General features: G+C 38.5%; 1 protein-coding gene across 8 annotated transcripts in view; it reads left to right on the top strand.

Moving 5' to 3' along the window:
* Window positions 1–17858, top strand: part of MACROD2 (mono-ADP ribosylhydrolase 2) — an 882739-nt gene that overhangs the window by 178523 nt on the left and 686358 nt on the right. For 6 of the 8 annotated variants that reach the window (XM_032103642.1, XM_032103644.1, XM_032103643.1 and 3 more), the window contains exon 4: window positions 10721–10750. The exons of 1 other annotated variant lie outside the window; for it this stretch is intronic. In XM_032103642.1, the coding sequence (XP_031959533.1) occupies window positions 10721–10750 (30 nt within the window). Of the gene's footprint in view, window positions 1–2106; window positions 2299–10720; window positions 10751–17858 lie in introns of those variants that run through there. One more of the 8 variants, XM_032103645.1, reaches the window with a different exon arrangement.

Genomic DNA, 17858 nt, shown 5'->3' with positions numbered 1-17858 from the left:
CAATGAAAAAAAAATAGTAGCAGAAATAGCAAGTATGAGCAGTTCTTGTGGTTTTGGGTAGCAGTTATGGCTGAAAGGATTTGTGGTGGAAGTGCTTGTGGTGATGGTGGTAAATTAACCACAAGCATCTTTCCCACCAGAGGGTGAATTCTCATCATCTGTCTTGGGTTCACAGAACACAGATGTCCCACATTGCCACTGGACAGTGCCTGCCTGTCATCACTGGCTGTGTAGGGAAATCGGTTTTCCACATGTGTTCTCCATCCAAAAATCTTGTCTCCTCTAGACTGTGGAAATATGTTGCCTAACTGGGAATAGCCCTACCTAACAAGGTAGCATGAGTCCTGCTTGATACGTGCAACATTTCCATATCTAAATTGATCAGTGGAATTAGCAGGAAGCAAGGACGTGAAATTCTAAGGATGACCCACTGGTGCCTATATGATGAAGTTACTGATTAGGTGTTGCAACTTGATGATTATTTTTCTTTCTGTACGGCATTATCAGCGTTGACAGTGCGACATCCTGCCCTCCTGCTGTGCTTCACAGAAAATGAAAGCTCCTTGTCCAGCATAACCTCAGTAAATTTTTCATCAAAGCCTTAATGCTGCTTCTGCCAGATATTACCTGCTCAAATGCACAACCTTTTAACAACATTGCCTGTTTACTGCAAAATTTTGGATAATAGCTTTAATCTCCTTTGCCTGTAATCTTAGTGTTAAAGAGGAATCTTAAGACTGTAACAGATAGACTCCTTGCTTTATTTCTCAGACAGCCATGGGGAGCCCAAGGAGCAGGTACACAGGTGATGGCCAGGGAAGTGGGGTGCAGGGCACTGTTTGGTGGGGAAGTAGCCACACAGCACAGCTTGATCTGATGGTTGTTGAGATAAATCACGAACCGTGAGCATCTGCAGCTAGGAAAGATTAGAAACTCTCCACAAGATGACAGGAACAAAGAATTGTCCCACACAATCTAAAATCTGTCATTGCCAGGGATTTCGTCTGGGCTCTTGGCTCTGTCATGCCTTTGAAGATATCTACAGGCCTTCCCATCCTTTTGATTATTTGTGATCTTCCTTTTCTTTAAAGTTCCTGAATAGAGTTTTTAAAGTTTTCGGGGAATGTGAAAATGGTAAGCTAACAGTACTTTTTTACTGTATTTTTTTCAAATTTAGTTTATGTTTCTCCATTTTAAGATGTGTCGTGGACTGTACGTTCCAGGAGTAGTAAAATGGAGAGGATGATCGATCTGACTAAGCTGACTTACTTTTATCATAAAAGGGGCAATTTCTGATGTCTCTGATACAGTAAGTTGATGGCTACACTTTATGCTTACTGTCTTTTGTGGTCTTCTCCAGATTTTTTTTAGGCTATAACTTTTTGAAACAGACAGTTAAGATAAAGTATAGATAGTGTACTTGACAGCAGGATACAGAAGTATTTGGGACAATATTCTTAGGGGCAGTGTATGATGTCCAGTCCATATTCTACCGTAATGCATTATTCCCGGTTAGACTGAAAATACTGAGGTTATTAAGTTCCACTTTCCCTTACAAAGGAATACATGACTGTTGTTATACAAATATTAAGCCCTATAGGAACACTTTGGGCCTATGTTTGAAAACACCCCCCTGACTTTAAAATACATAACCAAATTCTCTGTTTCTTCTGTAATGTGGCTCCCACTGACCACAGTGGGAGCTGCTTCTAATTTCACGCTATATAAAGAAAGGATCATTAGAGAGGTGATGCAACATGATCATATACAGAGCATGTTACACTCACCCAGTTGGACACATTTTAAAGTTGACTTCAGTGCTTTGCAGGCTCTTCAGCTCCTACAAGTCTGCGCTAGTTGCTTGCAGGAGCTTGTAATTCATTGTCAAAATCTTCCTTGCAGGCCGCTCTTGCAAAAACAGTGCAATAACACCTTGCCTTCTTCTAACTTGGAGGCAAAAGTTGCAAGTGAAGTCTTGTCTGTGTAGCTGAAAAAAACCAAACCAAAACACCCGGGCCGTTTTTGTTTTGTAGGACATCAGGTGTGCCTTTTTTTCTTCTTCTTGTCTTTAAACGGAATTGTTCATGAGTGTTAATAGCCTAAGAAAAAACAGTGGTGTGGACATGTGCTACTTTTGCTTGAAAGTACACCCGCTGAGGTCGCCCTGCAGCTGGAGCCATGACTGCCCTTGCTTGGTTTGCCTGTGAGTAATGCAGGAGCAGTGTGGGATGTACCTGCACCACAGGGAAACTCTTCCTGCTGGTTACCCTGTGGAAAAATGGCAGGACAATGCCCCAGGTAGCTTCTTTTCAGCAGTGGTCTTTGATTTCATAAGAAATTAGTGGGTTTTTTATTGTTTTGAAGCCTGAATGTTGAATATTAATGTTTCAGAACTGAAATACTTTAGTTTTTCTTGCCTTTTAACTTTGTTTTCATTTTCAGAAGGTAACTTGCTTTATTACAGCTTTTTGTAATCTGACATTTTCCTTACAGAAGTCAAATATTAGGCAGTTATTTTGTAGCAAAATATTGAAATGAAACCTAGTGATTAGCTACACCACGAGTGCCATGCCAAAGTTTTAAATTTAAAAGTAGAAGAAAAAGCTCATAAGATAGAGGTAGACTTTGGGAGGTTCAGAGCTGGCTGTAATTTTGAAAAGACAAAAGCAAAGAAAGCTTGAAGAACTTCACTCTGATTTTTTTTATTCCTGTTTTCCAGATAACATATTCTAGTTCCTTTGGGATACTGGAAAGATGCATGAGTTATATGAATTTCAGTAATTATTTTGGAATAATTACTACCAAAATTGTTTTTCTAATTGGGCTGTTAGAACCTTGGACCATGTCTTACTTTATTTTGCATAGGCTTTTAAATATTGATGATGATTCTACTTAAATGGATTAATTATATAGTGCAGCACTCTGATTCCCTTTAATGTTACATTTACAAACCACACAAATGGCCTAAACTGTGTGATGAAGAATGGGCTCTAGTAGACCTGAATATTTTTGCCCTCATTATTCTGTGCTGAAAGAAGTTCCTGTTGCTTTACATTTCAGCTCAGCTAGATTGTTAAATACCTTCATGATCTAGAAGGCAACTTTTAAGTGGCTGAGCAAACCACAAATTGATGCACAAAATGGATGAAATCTTAATTAATCTCTTTCCCTTTATCTGGTAGTGTGTGTGACATTTTATCACCCTGTGTTTTAGAATGAAATTATTCCTGGTTCACGCTTTTCTGATGTTTGCTGAAATGAGAGGAAGGTGGAAAATGAGCATGGATTCTGCAAAGGGGCTCACACAAAACATGGCCATGGATCCTTCTGTGCTGACCAGCCACTTTCAGCCTTTTCTGACTCCTTCCCTTCAAACTGCAGGTTCTGATTCAACAAGTCTGTCGTCTCCTCCCTCCCAAGGATGACGTCAGCCTCATCAAACAGGCTCTTCTAACTGTCCTTCTTGAGGCGCTGGCAGGAACCATTCTCCTTTTGCATCACTTTCTTTATTTTGATTCCAAATAGATGGTCCTGTCTAGCTGAAATTATATCGCTGGGTGGGTATGAAGAGTATGAATTTCATTGGTAGGAAAGTGTGAACTGCTGTTTTTGCAAAAATTTCACCTGGGAGTGTTTTGTGGAATTCCGTTTGGGACCATTCTTAAAAACAAGTTCATTTGGGTTTTGGGATATTCTTTTAAGTTACATTTTTTGTTGTGGTTGTCTGACTTGCCCACCAAGAAGCAATTTTGGTGGAGTCTTCAGGCTGCTGCAAAGTTTAGGCTTCTTTTAAAGCTGGAGCCTAAACTTGAGTACATATGGAAGTTTATACAGCAGCATTTAGGAAGTACTCTGGGCCAAACACCTTTTCTCATGGATTTTTCTCAGGATGTGTTAGTCAACTTCAATTTCTGTTAATTTTCTTTCACCCTGCATTAAAGCAATTACTGTATTTCACTCTGTGGTAAAAAAACCTGTCATTTTGCTGCCTCTGCTTTGAAGTTATGCCTCCGATTAGGCCAAGTTGAAAATGTCATCCTGATAGCTATGTGCTCATTTCTGTCCCATGCTGCTGACTGCTGCCTTGCCTATGTTGGTTTGGTGCATTTGGTGGGTTTTCTTTTACTCTTCATATCAGATTTCAGAGATGCTTTGCATATGACTGATTAAGCTTAATGGATGTAATATATAACTTTTAAAAATAACCTTCTTGCATAAATGCACACCATATATTGAGTTGGTAATGTATTAGAAGAAGAAAAATAACTGAGACCTTATGGCAGTTACTGTTTCCTTATTGAATTCAAAATGTTGTGAAGGCAATTTCCTTGACAGGATCAACTCGGGAGTACTTACTAGAATGCTGATTATTTTTTTTTTCCCCTTAATCTACCTCTGACATACCCTTTACAAGCTTGAAATTAGAGACAATGACTACTTTATTTGCAAAGATAGCAAAACTTAGTTTAAAAAATCTGTTCTCTGTACAGAATTTGTGAGTGGGGAAGAGAATATCACAGGTTGTAACAAGTGAGCCACAAAGCTATTTTATTGGTTCCAAATACAGAGCCTGTGCTTCTAATCCACAAAGCCTTCCATTAGTTTTTTTTTAATCTTTAAAATGGGACAAACTTGTACTATGCAGTTTCAGTATCTGAAAAACAGGTAAGACATGGAAAACTCAATCCCTTCTGTAGCATCCCACATCATCTATTTTGCTAAAACAAAGGTGATGGAAAATTCATGAGCTGAATTGTTCGGTCGTGCTTCTAGAGATCTTGGCTTTTTAGAAAGAGTGCTTGAAGTTGGTACTCTCTATTAAGAATAAAATGAGACTGGGTAGATGTTTGCTTCTTTTTACAGAAGGGTTTTATGGGCAGAAGAGATTTTTTTGGTACATGAAGCTGAAGTCTTTTGAGTCTGTATTGAGAGCATGATGTGCTTTTGATCACACGTTAAAGGTAAGCAAACCTGGAGAAGAGCAACTTGTTTGTAGAAATCCTTTGTCAGTTGTTCCATCCATATTCTGGAGCTGTTTCTGGGGTACGGTTACATAAGTGGTTTAAGTCAATCTTATTTTGTAGGCCTGGTGGTTTTCTGATTTCCAGTAGACTTAGCTTTGCATCATTAGTCACTGACATAACTTTGCCAATCTGGCCCAGTCTGTTGTTACAATGTTATTTTACCTCTCCCAATTGCTGTGGCTTTGTATGCAAGGAAGCATTTTAAATAGAGTGGTGACTGTGTTTTATTTACTATACCTGCTGCAAAATGACTTCATGATCTTTAAGCCTAAAGCTTTTTACTTTAAGGCATCCAGACACATCTCATGGTAAAATTTTTGAATGTACAAGGTACAGTTGTTATCTCACTCCTCTTTGTTCTCTCTGGTTTCTTGAGAGAAGATGAAACAAAATGCAGTGACAGGTAAGGCTGTCTCACAAAACACATAGAAGAAATGTTGCTTCCCATTCCATAAATTACTGTTACTCTGCTCACCAGCTGCCTCTTATGATGTTTTATTGATGAATAAAGATGGTGTCTGAGGCAATAGAATGTCTTGCATCTTACAATACTGCCAGTTATAAAGATGTCTCCTTGAATAAATTTCACAATTAGAAAGTATTGACAAAAATATTCAATCTTTTTTACATCAAAATAATCTCAAACATCTGCTGCCAAAGTCAGACAATATCAACTAATCTTTTAAAAGTATATTTTTATTATACTGACAGATGCATGGGTGCATGACATAGATGTCAATTTAAGTTACTAGTGCCATTAATACTTGACAAAGACATGCTCCCAGAAGAATTCATGTTCTTAAATTGTCAGATGAGTATATGCCAACAAAAAGTAACCAGAGTTATTCAGCTATGTTTTTAACAAAGCTAAAAGTGTGTTATCTCCAGAGACATTGCAAAAATTGCTATTCACATCTTTCCTGTTCTCTAAATTCCTCAGAATTGACAGCAGAAAAAACAATTTTTTGCCTGCAAATGCCTGTTTAACCAACCTATACATACATCCTTCTTCCCTTTTTGCATGTTCTGGCTAGCAGCGCAGGAAGAATTTCAGTTTCATTTGAGGTGAACTTCTTCAGCATTCAGTTGCTTTCCTCAAAATTTCAAATAACCTTACTGTTTGGAAAGAATGTTGATGTAAAGAGAACAGTGAGGAAAATGTTAATACCACACCAGAGTTTCTGGTCTGCTTATTCAGTCAAAAAAGTGTTGGAAAGCGATACAACATAACTCATTAAAGAGGCTGAGATTTAAAACATTCATGTCCAGTTCTTACTTGTCAAATGTGCTGGTACATTCATTATTAAAATTTGTACGTTTTACATGTAACATGTACATGTTACATTTTAGTAACCTGAGCTTTCATTGTGGGTATTCCATAATGAGCAACTAAGCTTACTTTAAATTCTTTCCTTCCAGGTCTTTTTCTTTTTCTTTTTTTTTTTCTTTTTCTTTTTCTTTTTCTTTTTCTTTTTCTTTTTCTTTTTCTTTTTCTTTTTCTTTTCCCTTCTCTCCCCACACTAGTTTTTTGAAAAGAATTTTGTTTCTTAAAGCAAGAGTTGAATTCTTGGGGTACAGCAGACCAGTGTTCACTGGGTTTCTTTAGCAGGGCTGTCCTCGTGCTGTTAAAAAGCATATATATCTAGTCTATTGAGGTTTTAAGTAATTTGAAATACTGAATTTTCTGGTTGAATCTGGGGCCATAAACATCTCATTAAGGGCTAAATCATTATCCTCAGTGATTAGATACTATTCTTTCATTGAAGTGATATTTTTAGAGTGGATTTTTTCTTAGAGATGAGCCTGAATGTTGTAGAAACACTTTTTCTGCTAATGGTTCTAATGTCCCTATTAAAAAGAAACCCAGAGCTAAAGGGCTGAAAGCCATCTTATCGTTTCTAGATGTATTTCTGTTCACTGTACTGAGACAGACTGTGAAGATGAGATCTGTCTCTCAAAATGCAGCATTCAAGTCTCCTTTTAAAATAGTGGTGATGCACAGCATCTTTAGTGCTGTGCTTTGTGTCACTGTGAAGCCACTACTTAAAGGACACCACAGGAACTGGAACTGGTCCCCAGATACGGTGCTTTTGTTGTTGTTAAAGCCTATGTTACTGGTGTAGGCAAAAATATTTAAAATTAGATGAACTCTCATCTCTGCTGCCTCTTGAGGGCTGTCACCAGTGATGTTTTGGATGGGGCTCTATCAATGTGTGTTGTATTTCAGTCTGGCACGGCAGTCCGTAGTCTGCTGGCTGCCTGACCGCTCTGTGTATATATTAAAATAATATTTCAAGTTTGTATTGTGAGTAGATTTTCAGAGTTAATGCCCAGGAATCTATTGTGGACTGTAGTTTTTAAGGAGGCAATTTCAGAGAGGTTGGGCAGGTCAGTTTGAAAGGGTGATATGGGGAATGAAATGAGGTGCAAGAAGCTTTTACCTCACGTTTTTTTGGAGCCCCTGTTACTCTTGTTTGCTTTCTTTAATTGTTCTTTGCCTTAGTAATTTGGTAGCAATTGAGTCTTCCTGTTTCCTCCCACCCCAGGTTTCCTATGACTTGAGAATCTTGTGCACTTCTGGAGATGAGAAATAAGGACAAGGGGTTAGTCAAGATGGATTTACAATCTGCAGTCATAAAATCATAGAATTATAGAGTGCTCTGGCTTGGAAGGGGCCTTAAAGATCATCCCATTCCAGCTGTCCTGCCATGCGGAGGGACACCTTCCACTAGATCAGGTTGCTCAGAGCCCCATCCAGCCCAGCCTGGAACACTGCCAGGGATGGGACATCCACAGCTTCTCCGGGCACATGGTGTAAGGTGTTCTACCTAAGGCTGGGCATGCCCTGCGTGAGAGGAGTTGCAGTGCTGTAACCTGTGGGGCAATTCGGACTGTGTCAAGTCTGGAGGTTCAGAAATTCCTGGGATCTTCTGCTGGTTGCTCATACAGCTACCCATAGTTGAACCTCTACACCAGGAGTGGCTTCCAAAGTGTTTTCCAAGACTTGTTGGTTTGGGAGCACTGATGGACAGCAGCTGCAGATAAACACAGAGGGACTGAGAAGAGAGGCCGTGCTTGCTCCAACACAATATGATGTGATTGCAGCCATGGGGCTGTGCTGACCTCTGGGTGGGAGACTATTCATTAGGTGCTAAGTGACAAGTTACTTCTGTAGTGGTAAGACTTTCCCAAATATGGAAAGAGACGTGTGTTTTATTGAACCTTGCAGGGGAGTCTGAAAAATCTGAAAATAAAAGTTCTTGCTTTTTGACACATTGTCTTTCTAGAAAAGAAACTAAATATAAATCAGTCTTGTTCTTTCCTGGAATCGCAGGAAAATGGTTTGATTTTCCTTATATTATGCAAGCAAAATTTTTTTAAAAAGAGTGCCTGTGAATTATTACTGCATTTTCAATAGCTGTAATAGATGCGTTGCAGCCAAAAATCCATTTGAACTGTTTTTACTGTTTCTATAGAGAAGTGTGTGGTGCTGACTTATATTATATGTTATTAAGAAGTTTTTGGAAAGTATTGGAAAGATGAACATTGTCAGGAAAACTTAATGAGAGAAACATAATTCTCTGAGAAGCCATTGAATGAAAGTTTGCAATGGGGATGTTGGCTGGGTATCCGAAGAAACTTTTTTAGCAGTGGAAACTTTGGTAATAGGTTTTAGCTGTGTGTCTCAAGTCTCTCAAACATAGTAACTGAAATCCTAGAACGTGACTCATGTAAGGATTAGAATAGTTTAATTGTAGGTGTATTCTTCAGTGCCAAAAAAATAAGCTGGAATAGCAGACTCGTGGCAGTAGATGACACTTTGTTCCTTTTAGTTCCTTCTGATAAGAGCTCTACTGATTTCTATATCAGATAAGTACTTTTTACAGCAGGGAAAGTGATGCTACCTGTTACAGGAGGTCTTTGGAAGCAACTGTAAAAATATGTGAGGCTGGTTTTGATTTGTTTCTTTGTTTAATAGTGAATTTCAGTCAGGGCAAGAATAGGTAGATATAGCAAGACTGACATTCTTTGCAACATGTCTGCACACATTTATTATTAAAATCATGATATCTTTGTCAAAGGGAATATATGCATGGCAGTATTTGTTCCCTGCTGGCACTTTAGAGGTGATAGCCAGGAGATGTTTATCACATATAGATAATTGTGTTGTTGTTTTTTAAAGTTTTCCATTTTGTGCCTGTTGCTCCAACCCTTCTGTGTCTCCAAACAAGCACTTCTTTGAAAATGGCTCCAAATTACTTTGCTTCAGAAAAAAGGATTTTTTGCCCCATTTTCTTTCATCTAATGTTCCAGGGTACTACAACCAGACTTGGATGAGAAAAATGCATGAGGACATCTCTCTAGGTCTTGGTTTTGATGATTCCTCAGTGACTGTAGGACATCTAATTCTAGGATGAGTAACTGACTTAGTTAATTTGTTTGCTTTGATTTGATATGGTCAGCTATGCTGGATATAAAGCTGCATTTTTTTCCTTAAAGAACATTGCATTTTTAGTAATGTAGAGGTACTTGTTGAGTAATGTAGAGGTACTTTTAAAAATCACGGATCTTGCCAGTGGTACTTTGATGGAAAATCTGGCTTTCTGATGAAGGCAGTTTTACTGCAGTGCCAGGGAAAGCTGGCTGCAAATGTTTGAGCTGAAAATGGATATTAAGTCAAAGGTGTTTGTAGAATATCTGATGAAGGAGAAAACAAAGATAATTGTCAATTTTATCTGAAAGTCTGAGGAAAGCAAAGAAAAAACCCCAACAGTAGGGAATTTGCTGTTTACAGACTTCTGTTGAGGAAGCAGAGGAAAAATCATGTAAACAATAACATAGAGAAAATACCAAATTAATTCTGTGTATCTTGCTATATACCCTTGTCCGGGAGCGGGGCATGGTTTGAGGTATCTGTTCTTCACTCGTCAGGAAACAGAAATACCTGTGGCTCTCTTTTATGCTCTTTGTTTTATCTGTATTCTGATACAACAAGGATTTGTTTCCCGCACATCTAAAGGAGAGGTTTAGAAGCTTAGGCACTCCTTCTGTTTCTGCCTAGGCAGTGAAAGGAAAATATTTGGCATGGCTCCAATTGTGCCAGCTTAATTTGAAGGACCATCTTGTATCACCGTGCTCTGGAAATTGCTTTCCATAAGTGATTTATCACGTTTTGGCCTGGGTAGCGGGATGGTTACAGTGCTGAGTCAATTAAGCCTGCTGAGGGAAATCCCAGCTCAATTGCACAAACCCTTTTACATCAATGGGGCCAGGAATTCTCATCGTCATCCCCAACAGTCCTATGGCATAGAAAACAAGGAGAGATAATCAGAAGTTGCATCCAAGTCTATTCAAGTTTCTCTGCTATGAAAATTTTAAATTAATTTGGTAAGCACAATGGTATAGGGTTTATATAAATGCAAGATTGTAATTTCATGACCTATTCAATGCATTAGCTTTAGTAATTGTATTATTGTTTTATTTATTAGCTTGCATTTTCAAAGATATTGCAAAGGTAAAGATTGTGATTGCAATTTACAATAAGTGATTGTTTTTGCGCTTAATGTTTTTGGGTAAGAGAAGAGTAGTAAAGTTACTGAAACAATAGAAAATCTCTTGTGACACATCTTCTGTTTTGGTTCCATGTATGTTTAGGAAGCTCAATGCTCACAATTCCCTTTTTGTTTTTCTTGCAGCTAATTCCAGCCTTCTTGGAGGTGGAGGAGGTGAGTCTTTGCTTAATGCTTAATTCATTCTTAAATATACATGAAGTATGTGCTGGACCAATGCAGAGGTTAGTTGGTTATAAAAGAATAAGTGGTAAGTTCAAAAGTTGGAAATATAAATTTATTAGATGGGACAGTTCACCAAAGTCGATAATCTTTCGTATCATCAAGAGGAAAGGTTTGCGACTGCTGCTGAATTCAGTTTCAGCTCTGGGTCAGAGTAGGGGCTGACATGTAAATGTCCTGACTAAAACATAAAGGAACTGAACTGCCTTAGGTTGTGTTGTGTTTTTAAGTATTTAGGCTTTTTAATTTACCCCAGGGGAATCTCAAATGTATAATTAATAAACAATCTTAAAAGAAATGTTGAAATATTAAAATACAGTAAAAAGTAATTTTAGCAAATGAGTGGGGCTTTATCTTTGTCCTTTTTAAAAAAAAATATTTTTAAGTTTTAAACTTGATTGTTTACCTTATTCTGTTTGCCAGAATAGTCAAGTAGATTTCAATACAAGTCTTAGGTCAGAGGCGCTAATAACATGTCTGCTGGTAAGGCAGGGATGCTCAAGTATGTATCCTTGTATTGCTTCCAAGTACATGGATGCTGTTTTATTTTAGTATGTAGTGATGCTGTTTTACTTTTGGTATTACTGTAGTACCGTGGCCATAAAATCTACATGAGTGGTAACAATTCAGGAAAGACGAACCCATAAAGAGCTTGATCTCAGTTTGCAGTGACTTCCCCTGCCACCCAGAGGGAAGTAAAAGAGCTCAGTTCTGGAAATTTCACAGTGCAGGAGCAGTACAGGCAGCAACTAATCTTCCTTCCTGGCGGGAGTTAAAAGAACTCAATGATCAGAGCTTACATATGTAAGGATAAAGGAAAGGGCTCTGTAAAAAGACAGGAGATCTCTGTTGCTCGTGAGGCTGCAGGATAAGTTGACACAGCTTTTGTTTTAACCAAACAGGCAGCTCTTATTTTGGACTATGAAAAGGTGCTTGACAACTAAATAAAATCATCTAAATAAAACCATTCATGTTCCTCAGCTGTGTGTCTGGACATTAAAGTACAGGGCAGCCTTACCTGTTAATCCTGTTGGATTAATCTGTTTCTTTTGATTTGAGTTAGTTGTTTGCAGTATACCAAATTTTTCTTTGTTTAAAAGATAATCCTGTAGGAGGTAATCCTTCACTAGCTGTTCCTGTTCTGCAGAGCTGTTCCTGTACCTCCTCTCCAGCACTTGCTCCCAGCTGGTAACATCGAAAAAAAAATATAAATCAATGCCAATGTTCAAATTCCAATCAGGTTCCCAGAGCACTGCTGCTGCTGAAAGGATTTGGCTATTAACTTTCCGTGTTATTTATTCAGCTGTACTGTACTTCAGAAGTTGATGTCTGTTCAGTGTGGCCCTTGATAATGTGGCTCTCCCTCTGCAGCAGATGGGATGAGCCCATGCTGTGGGTCAAGTTGGGATTTTGCCTGTATTTTATATGTTAAAAGTGGCAATTCAAAATATGTTCTCTCCCCTCATGGCAGGCTGAGGTGATGGCAGCCCCAGGGGCTGGTGCTGCTGCCCCTTCTCTTCCTCTTCTCCTTCCCTCCCTCTTTTCCTCCTTTGTTCCCTCCCTCCCTCCCTCCTCCTGCCCTGACATCCTTTGGGGCTTTTACTGCCATTTTAAAAATCAGTGTCTTCAGGGCTGTGGGGAAGCTGCTGTGGCCGGTTGAGTTTGGGCATGCAGTGGGATCCTTCAGGCAAGGGCTGCTGCAGCCCCCATGGCCAGAACCCCAATCCCACATCCTTTAATCTCTGGTTGAAGAATAGCAATGTACCCTCTTGCTTGTGGTACATGTAAAATACCAAATCTGACACTTTTATGGCTTTAGAGGGTGACTGCTCGTGGCTGAGGGGCTGTACTTGTGGAGGTACCATCAGCTGCCCATGGGTAGGGCAGCTGATGTCCTCAGAGCACGTTCACTTGGGGGTTCCAAGGTTTCTGAAGAAAAATCCTGAGAATTTCATTGCCAATGAAATGCTCTACCTTTTTGGCAGGCACCACGGGGTGCATGTTTTGGAGAAGGGGAAGGTGTGTGGGGTCTGTGTACCTGCTCAGGGGTACACAAGATGGAGGCAGCCCTGGCCAGCCACCCGCCTGCCACAGGCAGATGGAGCCCGGGGCCCCTGGCTTTTGGAAAAGTAACTTGCTACTCACCACATGCATTTCTCTGTAGAAGGAATTTTTTCCTTCCCAGTGGAATGGTTGTGGATTTTAAATTCTGGGTGTATTTTTCATTTTATCCAGAAGGAAGTGACAGTGGCATTCGGTGTGAAATATTGATAGTGAATTATTAAAACTTTATTATATACGTAAACACCAAAGCCTTCTTTTGATTGCAAATGCTGAATATTTATGATAATGCATAATACCAGTGTAGTTGTCCAATAATGGGATTCAGATCTCCTTGGTAGTGCTCGTTAATTTAATCTCTTGTGTCACTGCTGCAGGTATGAATACATGTCTTAGTTTTACAGAAAATGAAAACTGGAAATTTCTGCTTGTCCAAGCTCATGCAACAGGTGTTGTGATTTTGAGCTTCTTTTGAGCTGTTCTGTGTTTGAAATCTTTCCAGAACGAAAACCAAATTAATTGGAAATAGTTATTTGCACATCCTGATCTAATGTTTGCAAATTACTTTCTCTGGGTGTTCAAACCATTTTCTGGAAGAGACCTGCTAAGAAACCCAATGGACAACATTGTGGGTGAACATCGTGCACTTACTTGCAATTTCAGGGACTGGTGGTTTTGGGTGGCTGCTGATCATCCCTGCGTCACCTCAGAGCCACATCAGGGCATCCCTGTGCTTTGATTTCCCAGAGCCAGAGTAATGGTTTGTTCTTGCATTCCCCATTTAAATGCCATCTGTTCATTTTCATGACTATTTGGAATGAAGAGATTAAAGCGCAAAAGATACCAGAAACAATTTTTCACAGAACTGTTTAATCATAAAATCAAGAAACCCACAATGGATACTTTAGTTAAATATAGATGTTGAAGGTTTCTTTCTGCTTTTCAAATAACTCTGAAGTTTCCAGGATTTCATTATGAGTTTGGTGAGTGAGCCTTTTTTCTTTTTCATTCTTTACTGTTTTTAATAATTGATTTTTAATTAGGAGGCATATTTCACTTTCAGGTCTAGATTTATCACGCATTCAGCATCTGACTGCTAATAACTTGCATGGAGCATTATGACTTATTTGTGCATTATCTATTATTCATCCCATTATGTTCAACAGTGCAAAGGTGAAAAGTTTTAAGAAAATTACCTGCATTTGGAGGGAGTGAAGAAAAACAGTTGGTATTTTAAGAAAAAGTAAGCTCTTTTAAAATATGTCATGAAATTTTGACTTGAGAAATCGAAGTGCCCTATTTTGCATGGCAATCTTTTTTCTTTACACTCTTTTACATTTATGTCAAGGAGTGAAAACGTGATTTTATGTACTATGTTCAATCAAAGTGAGCAAGAGCTGAGGTTTGTCTTCCCTTATGGCTTTGGGTAGTGTGAGGGGTTTTTTTGGGTATTGCACCCTGCTGTTCCCACCTAGTATTCAGTTGTTTTCCTCATGGTTCATTTTTCCTGTACTTGATTTGCTGACTGTAATCACGTTCTTGTTGCATGCTGATTTCTGCATTGGCTTGATTTCTTTGACCTTAACTTGATGGTATTTTTAATTTTGGATTTTTTCCCCCATAAGATTTTGTTGCCTATGCTAGAATTTGGGAAGGAGACATCATCTTTTAGTGTGTCCTATTACAAGCATAGTTTCTTTCAGCTCTGTACGTAAAACTGGTAATTTTGTCTTTACAAACTCAGAGAGAGGGCAAGTTACTCTTGGAAGCATTGTTTGGACCTGGTTTAAGTTGGTTGACGCAGAAGATCTGTCGGCTTTTCTGTTTCTCTCCATCTCTCTTTTTTTTGGCCAGTGTGACTATTTTTTTTTCTAGGGCTTTTGCAAGCATGGAAAAAAATTAATTCCCATATAGCTATAAATATTTTAGCATATCTTAAATGTAGACCAGACCTACCTGTCCATCCTGCCAAGATACGGTTTGTAGGCACAGTTTTAAGTAATTCTTACGGCATGGGGAACTTGTGTTCATGGTCACAGCAGGGAGCTGGGTTTCTCTGGACTTCATTGCAGAGACTCCATTTTGAATGTGGGATTTTCTGCTTTTATATCTATGTTACGTTATAATAGTGACAAAAAAAAGTGTTGTCTCCCGAAAGAAATTACCCCAGACTGACTTTTATCCTGGAGTTGTGTCACTTCAAATGTCTCAACTGCTGTTTGCAAGCCACCCTGTTTATTTGTCAATTAATTGTGAGCTAATGAGCTAAAAAATCCAGTGATTATCTGGTCAGTAGTGTCAGGAAGGAACAGCTGACACAAATACCTTGACATCCCTCCCCTTAGCCAGGTTTTTATTCTTATTTATAAGTTTTTATTCTCACGGCTATGTCTTAGGTACATTTCTCACCATGTCCAGCCATCTTCTGATAGTTAAATCTCTAGCAAAAAAAAAAAAAAAAGAAAAGAGGTTTTGCACTGTCGTAATAGCAACTTGACATCAATTTACCAAATGAATATTAATGACGCCGAGAAGTGAAAGTTGTACAAGAGAAAATTGGAGGCAGGAATGAGACAAGTTGCAGAGCACCCTGTAGCAATATAACAGCAGCAGACTTTAAATACCAGACGTGCCCTGCACTCACCCATTCAAAATGTGTAACAGGAAGAAGACAAGCCTGTTTTATCCTAAACGAGGACTAGATGCTCTCTGTTTTGGATTTCACAGGGCTTGGGTTTGATATTTACGTAATTCAAATGCAAGTAAAGCAGGGGTTTAAATCCAAAGTTCAAATTTGTGCATGACGTGCACATAACATGAAATGCATCCCATGAGAGGGAGAAGAAAGAGTTTGGGAAAGGAGCACTGACAGGATTCTTTCATCAGGAAAATAAGCGTTATTATTTTGTATTTTTTTATGTCAGTCTGTTGGCATGTTCTTCTGTCATGTCAAATGCATTTGTCAGATTGGGGTGTGCTCACAACAAATGGCTCCATGGAACAAATGTGCTTCATCTGGGATTTCAGCTATCTTCAAAAGCTTTCAGTTGCTTTGTACACTGCATAGTCATAGCCTAGGTATTTAGATAATGGCTATGAAGGTACAAAGATTTTCCTAGTGAATAATGGCCATGGGAAGAACTGATAATTTAAGGCGAATGGCCATTTCCCTTTGTTGCTAATTAATCCCTTTTTGCTAGAAGATTGCTGCTGCCATTCTGTAGGGTTGTTAAAGTGGTTTATCTCCTTTTACTGTTTGCATGCTGTTCTTTTTCATCTCTGTAAATAGAGTGGGTTTGAGAGGGCTGTATCCACTAGTTCCCCCAGTGCGTCAGCCAATTAAAATGTTAATATTTATGTATTTTTTTCTGCACAGCTGTAATAGTTCCATTGGTAGGCCAGTAGCTCAGGATAGACTGTAACCCTTTCAAGGTGTTTGGTCCAGCCCAAAATCTTGTTTTTCATGAGTTTTTTGTTGTATCAGATCGAAGCAAATAGATTTTTTAGTAATTTAACATCTTTAGTAGAATTTATTCGAACCTCCTATGCAAGCATAGTCTTTCTTTACAGGTCAGTTATTCTTGAAATCAGTCTTTCTTTCTTTCTCTCATCTGTGTATATATGTTTGGTTTTGCCTTCTGTGATTGCAGTGGAGTTTTAGTTCAGCTTTAAACAAAAATTAGTGGGTTTTCTCATTTCGCAGTGCATCTAGAGATATAATGATGAAAGCTCTGTAAATAAATAAGCACAGTGTATTTCAAAGGACCCTTAACATAAACTGCTGTGGCTGTATTTAAAATATGTGCTCTACTCTAGTTTCTTTTTTGTTTTTGTTAAAATATGATATATATTTTGCTCTTTGGCTAAATAGGGTGCCAGCTTCCTTTCTACAGTCTTTTTATACAATCTTATGGGTAATAATCATAAACAGGAAGTCTCTGGATTGATTTTAAGTATTTCTCAGTTGTTGCCTAATTGTATCCTGCTAATTACTCTTTCCAAGCAGTTAGTTAAAAATAAATAAATTATGTTTTGCTATTTACAGGAACTGATACAGCTATAGGATCAGTTTGGGTTTTTCTGATTTTTATTTTTTAAATATATGTTCAGCCTGTGATTCTTTAAAGGGGTGCTCCTGTTCCAGCTGGTGGTACAGAAACATGAACGAAAACATGTTTCGTTCATGAAAGTAATATAAGATTTAGTCCATCCATTCATACTCGCTGCTGTCCTCAACCTTTTAATGTTGCTGCTGCGTTGCCTTAATTGGGCATTAGGAAGTGATGTTTTATTTTTCACTCATCAGTTACTGAGTGCTGAGTCCACAACACTCTGAACTCCCACTTAATTGCAAGATCTCGTTCTGTCTCAGGTAGACCATTGCACTGACTCTCCTAATTTTGTTTAATTTCATTATGGGGTAATTACAGTGTTGTGTACTCACAAGTAAAGCATCAACATACACACTTTCTGCTCTCTATCTATATATGACTTTCATATATATATATGCATGTCACTATATATGTTTTTGACTTGATCTTGCAGTCTCTTCAGAAATTCACATTTAGCGTGTGTGTGCATAAATAAGTGCATAAAAATAGGGCATTACTTTTTTTAGACTGGGACCTTTAGTTCATGGCAACTGAAAATTTGAGGCACTCTTGATAAAAATCCAAGGTGAAAAGGCAGGTGGTTATGTAAGGAATGGATTTCTTTCCTTTTTCCTTTTTGTTTCATGTTGTGGGACAGAGCTGCAAATCTGGGAGAGAGATCACAAACCTTCCCTAAATGGCAGATATCACATGATGTATGAGGGAATTCAGTCTGTTTGTTATGTCAATGCAACGTGCTCTAAACATGTTAAACACTTTCCCCCAGTACAGACAAATACATGTATGTCTTACATGTGTCTTGTATGCAGAAAACACAATTTTTTCATTTAACAAGGTGCTGCTCAGTCATCTTAGGAACCCTCTGTTGA

The sequence above is a fragment of the Corvus moneduloides genome, chromosome 3 (genome assembly GCF_009650955.1).
Source record: "Corvus moneduloides isolate bCorMon1 chromosome 3, bCorMon1.pri, whole genome shotgun sequence".
NCBI lineage: Eukaryota > Metazoa > Chordata > Aves > Passeriformes > Corvidae > Corvus > Corvus moneduloides.
The sequence above is the reverse complement of the archived record's forward strand: the minus strand, read 5'-3'. Positions and strand labels throughout refer to the sequence as shown.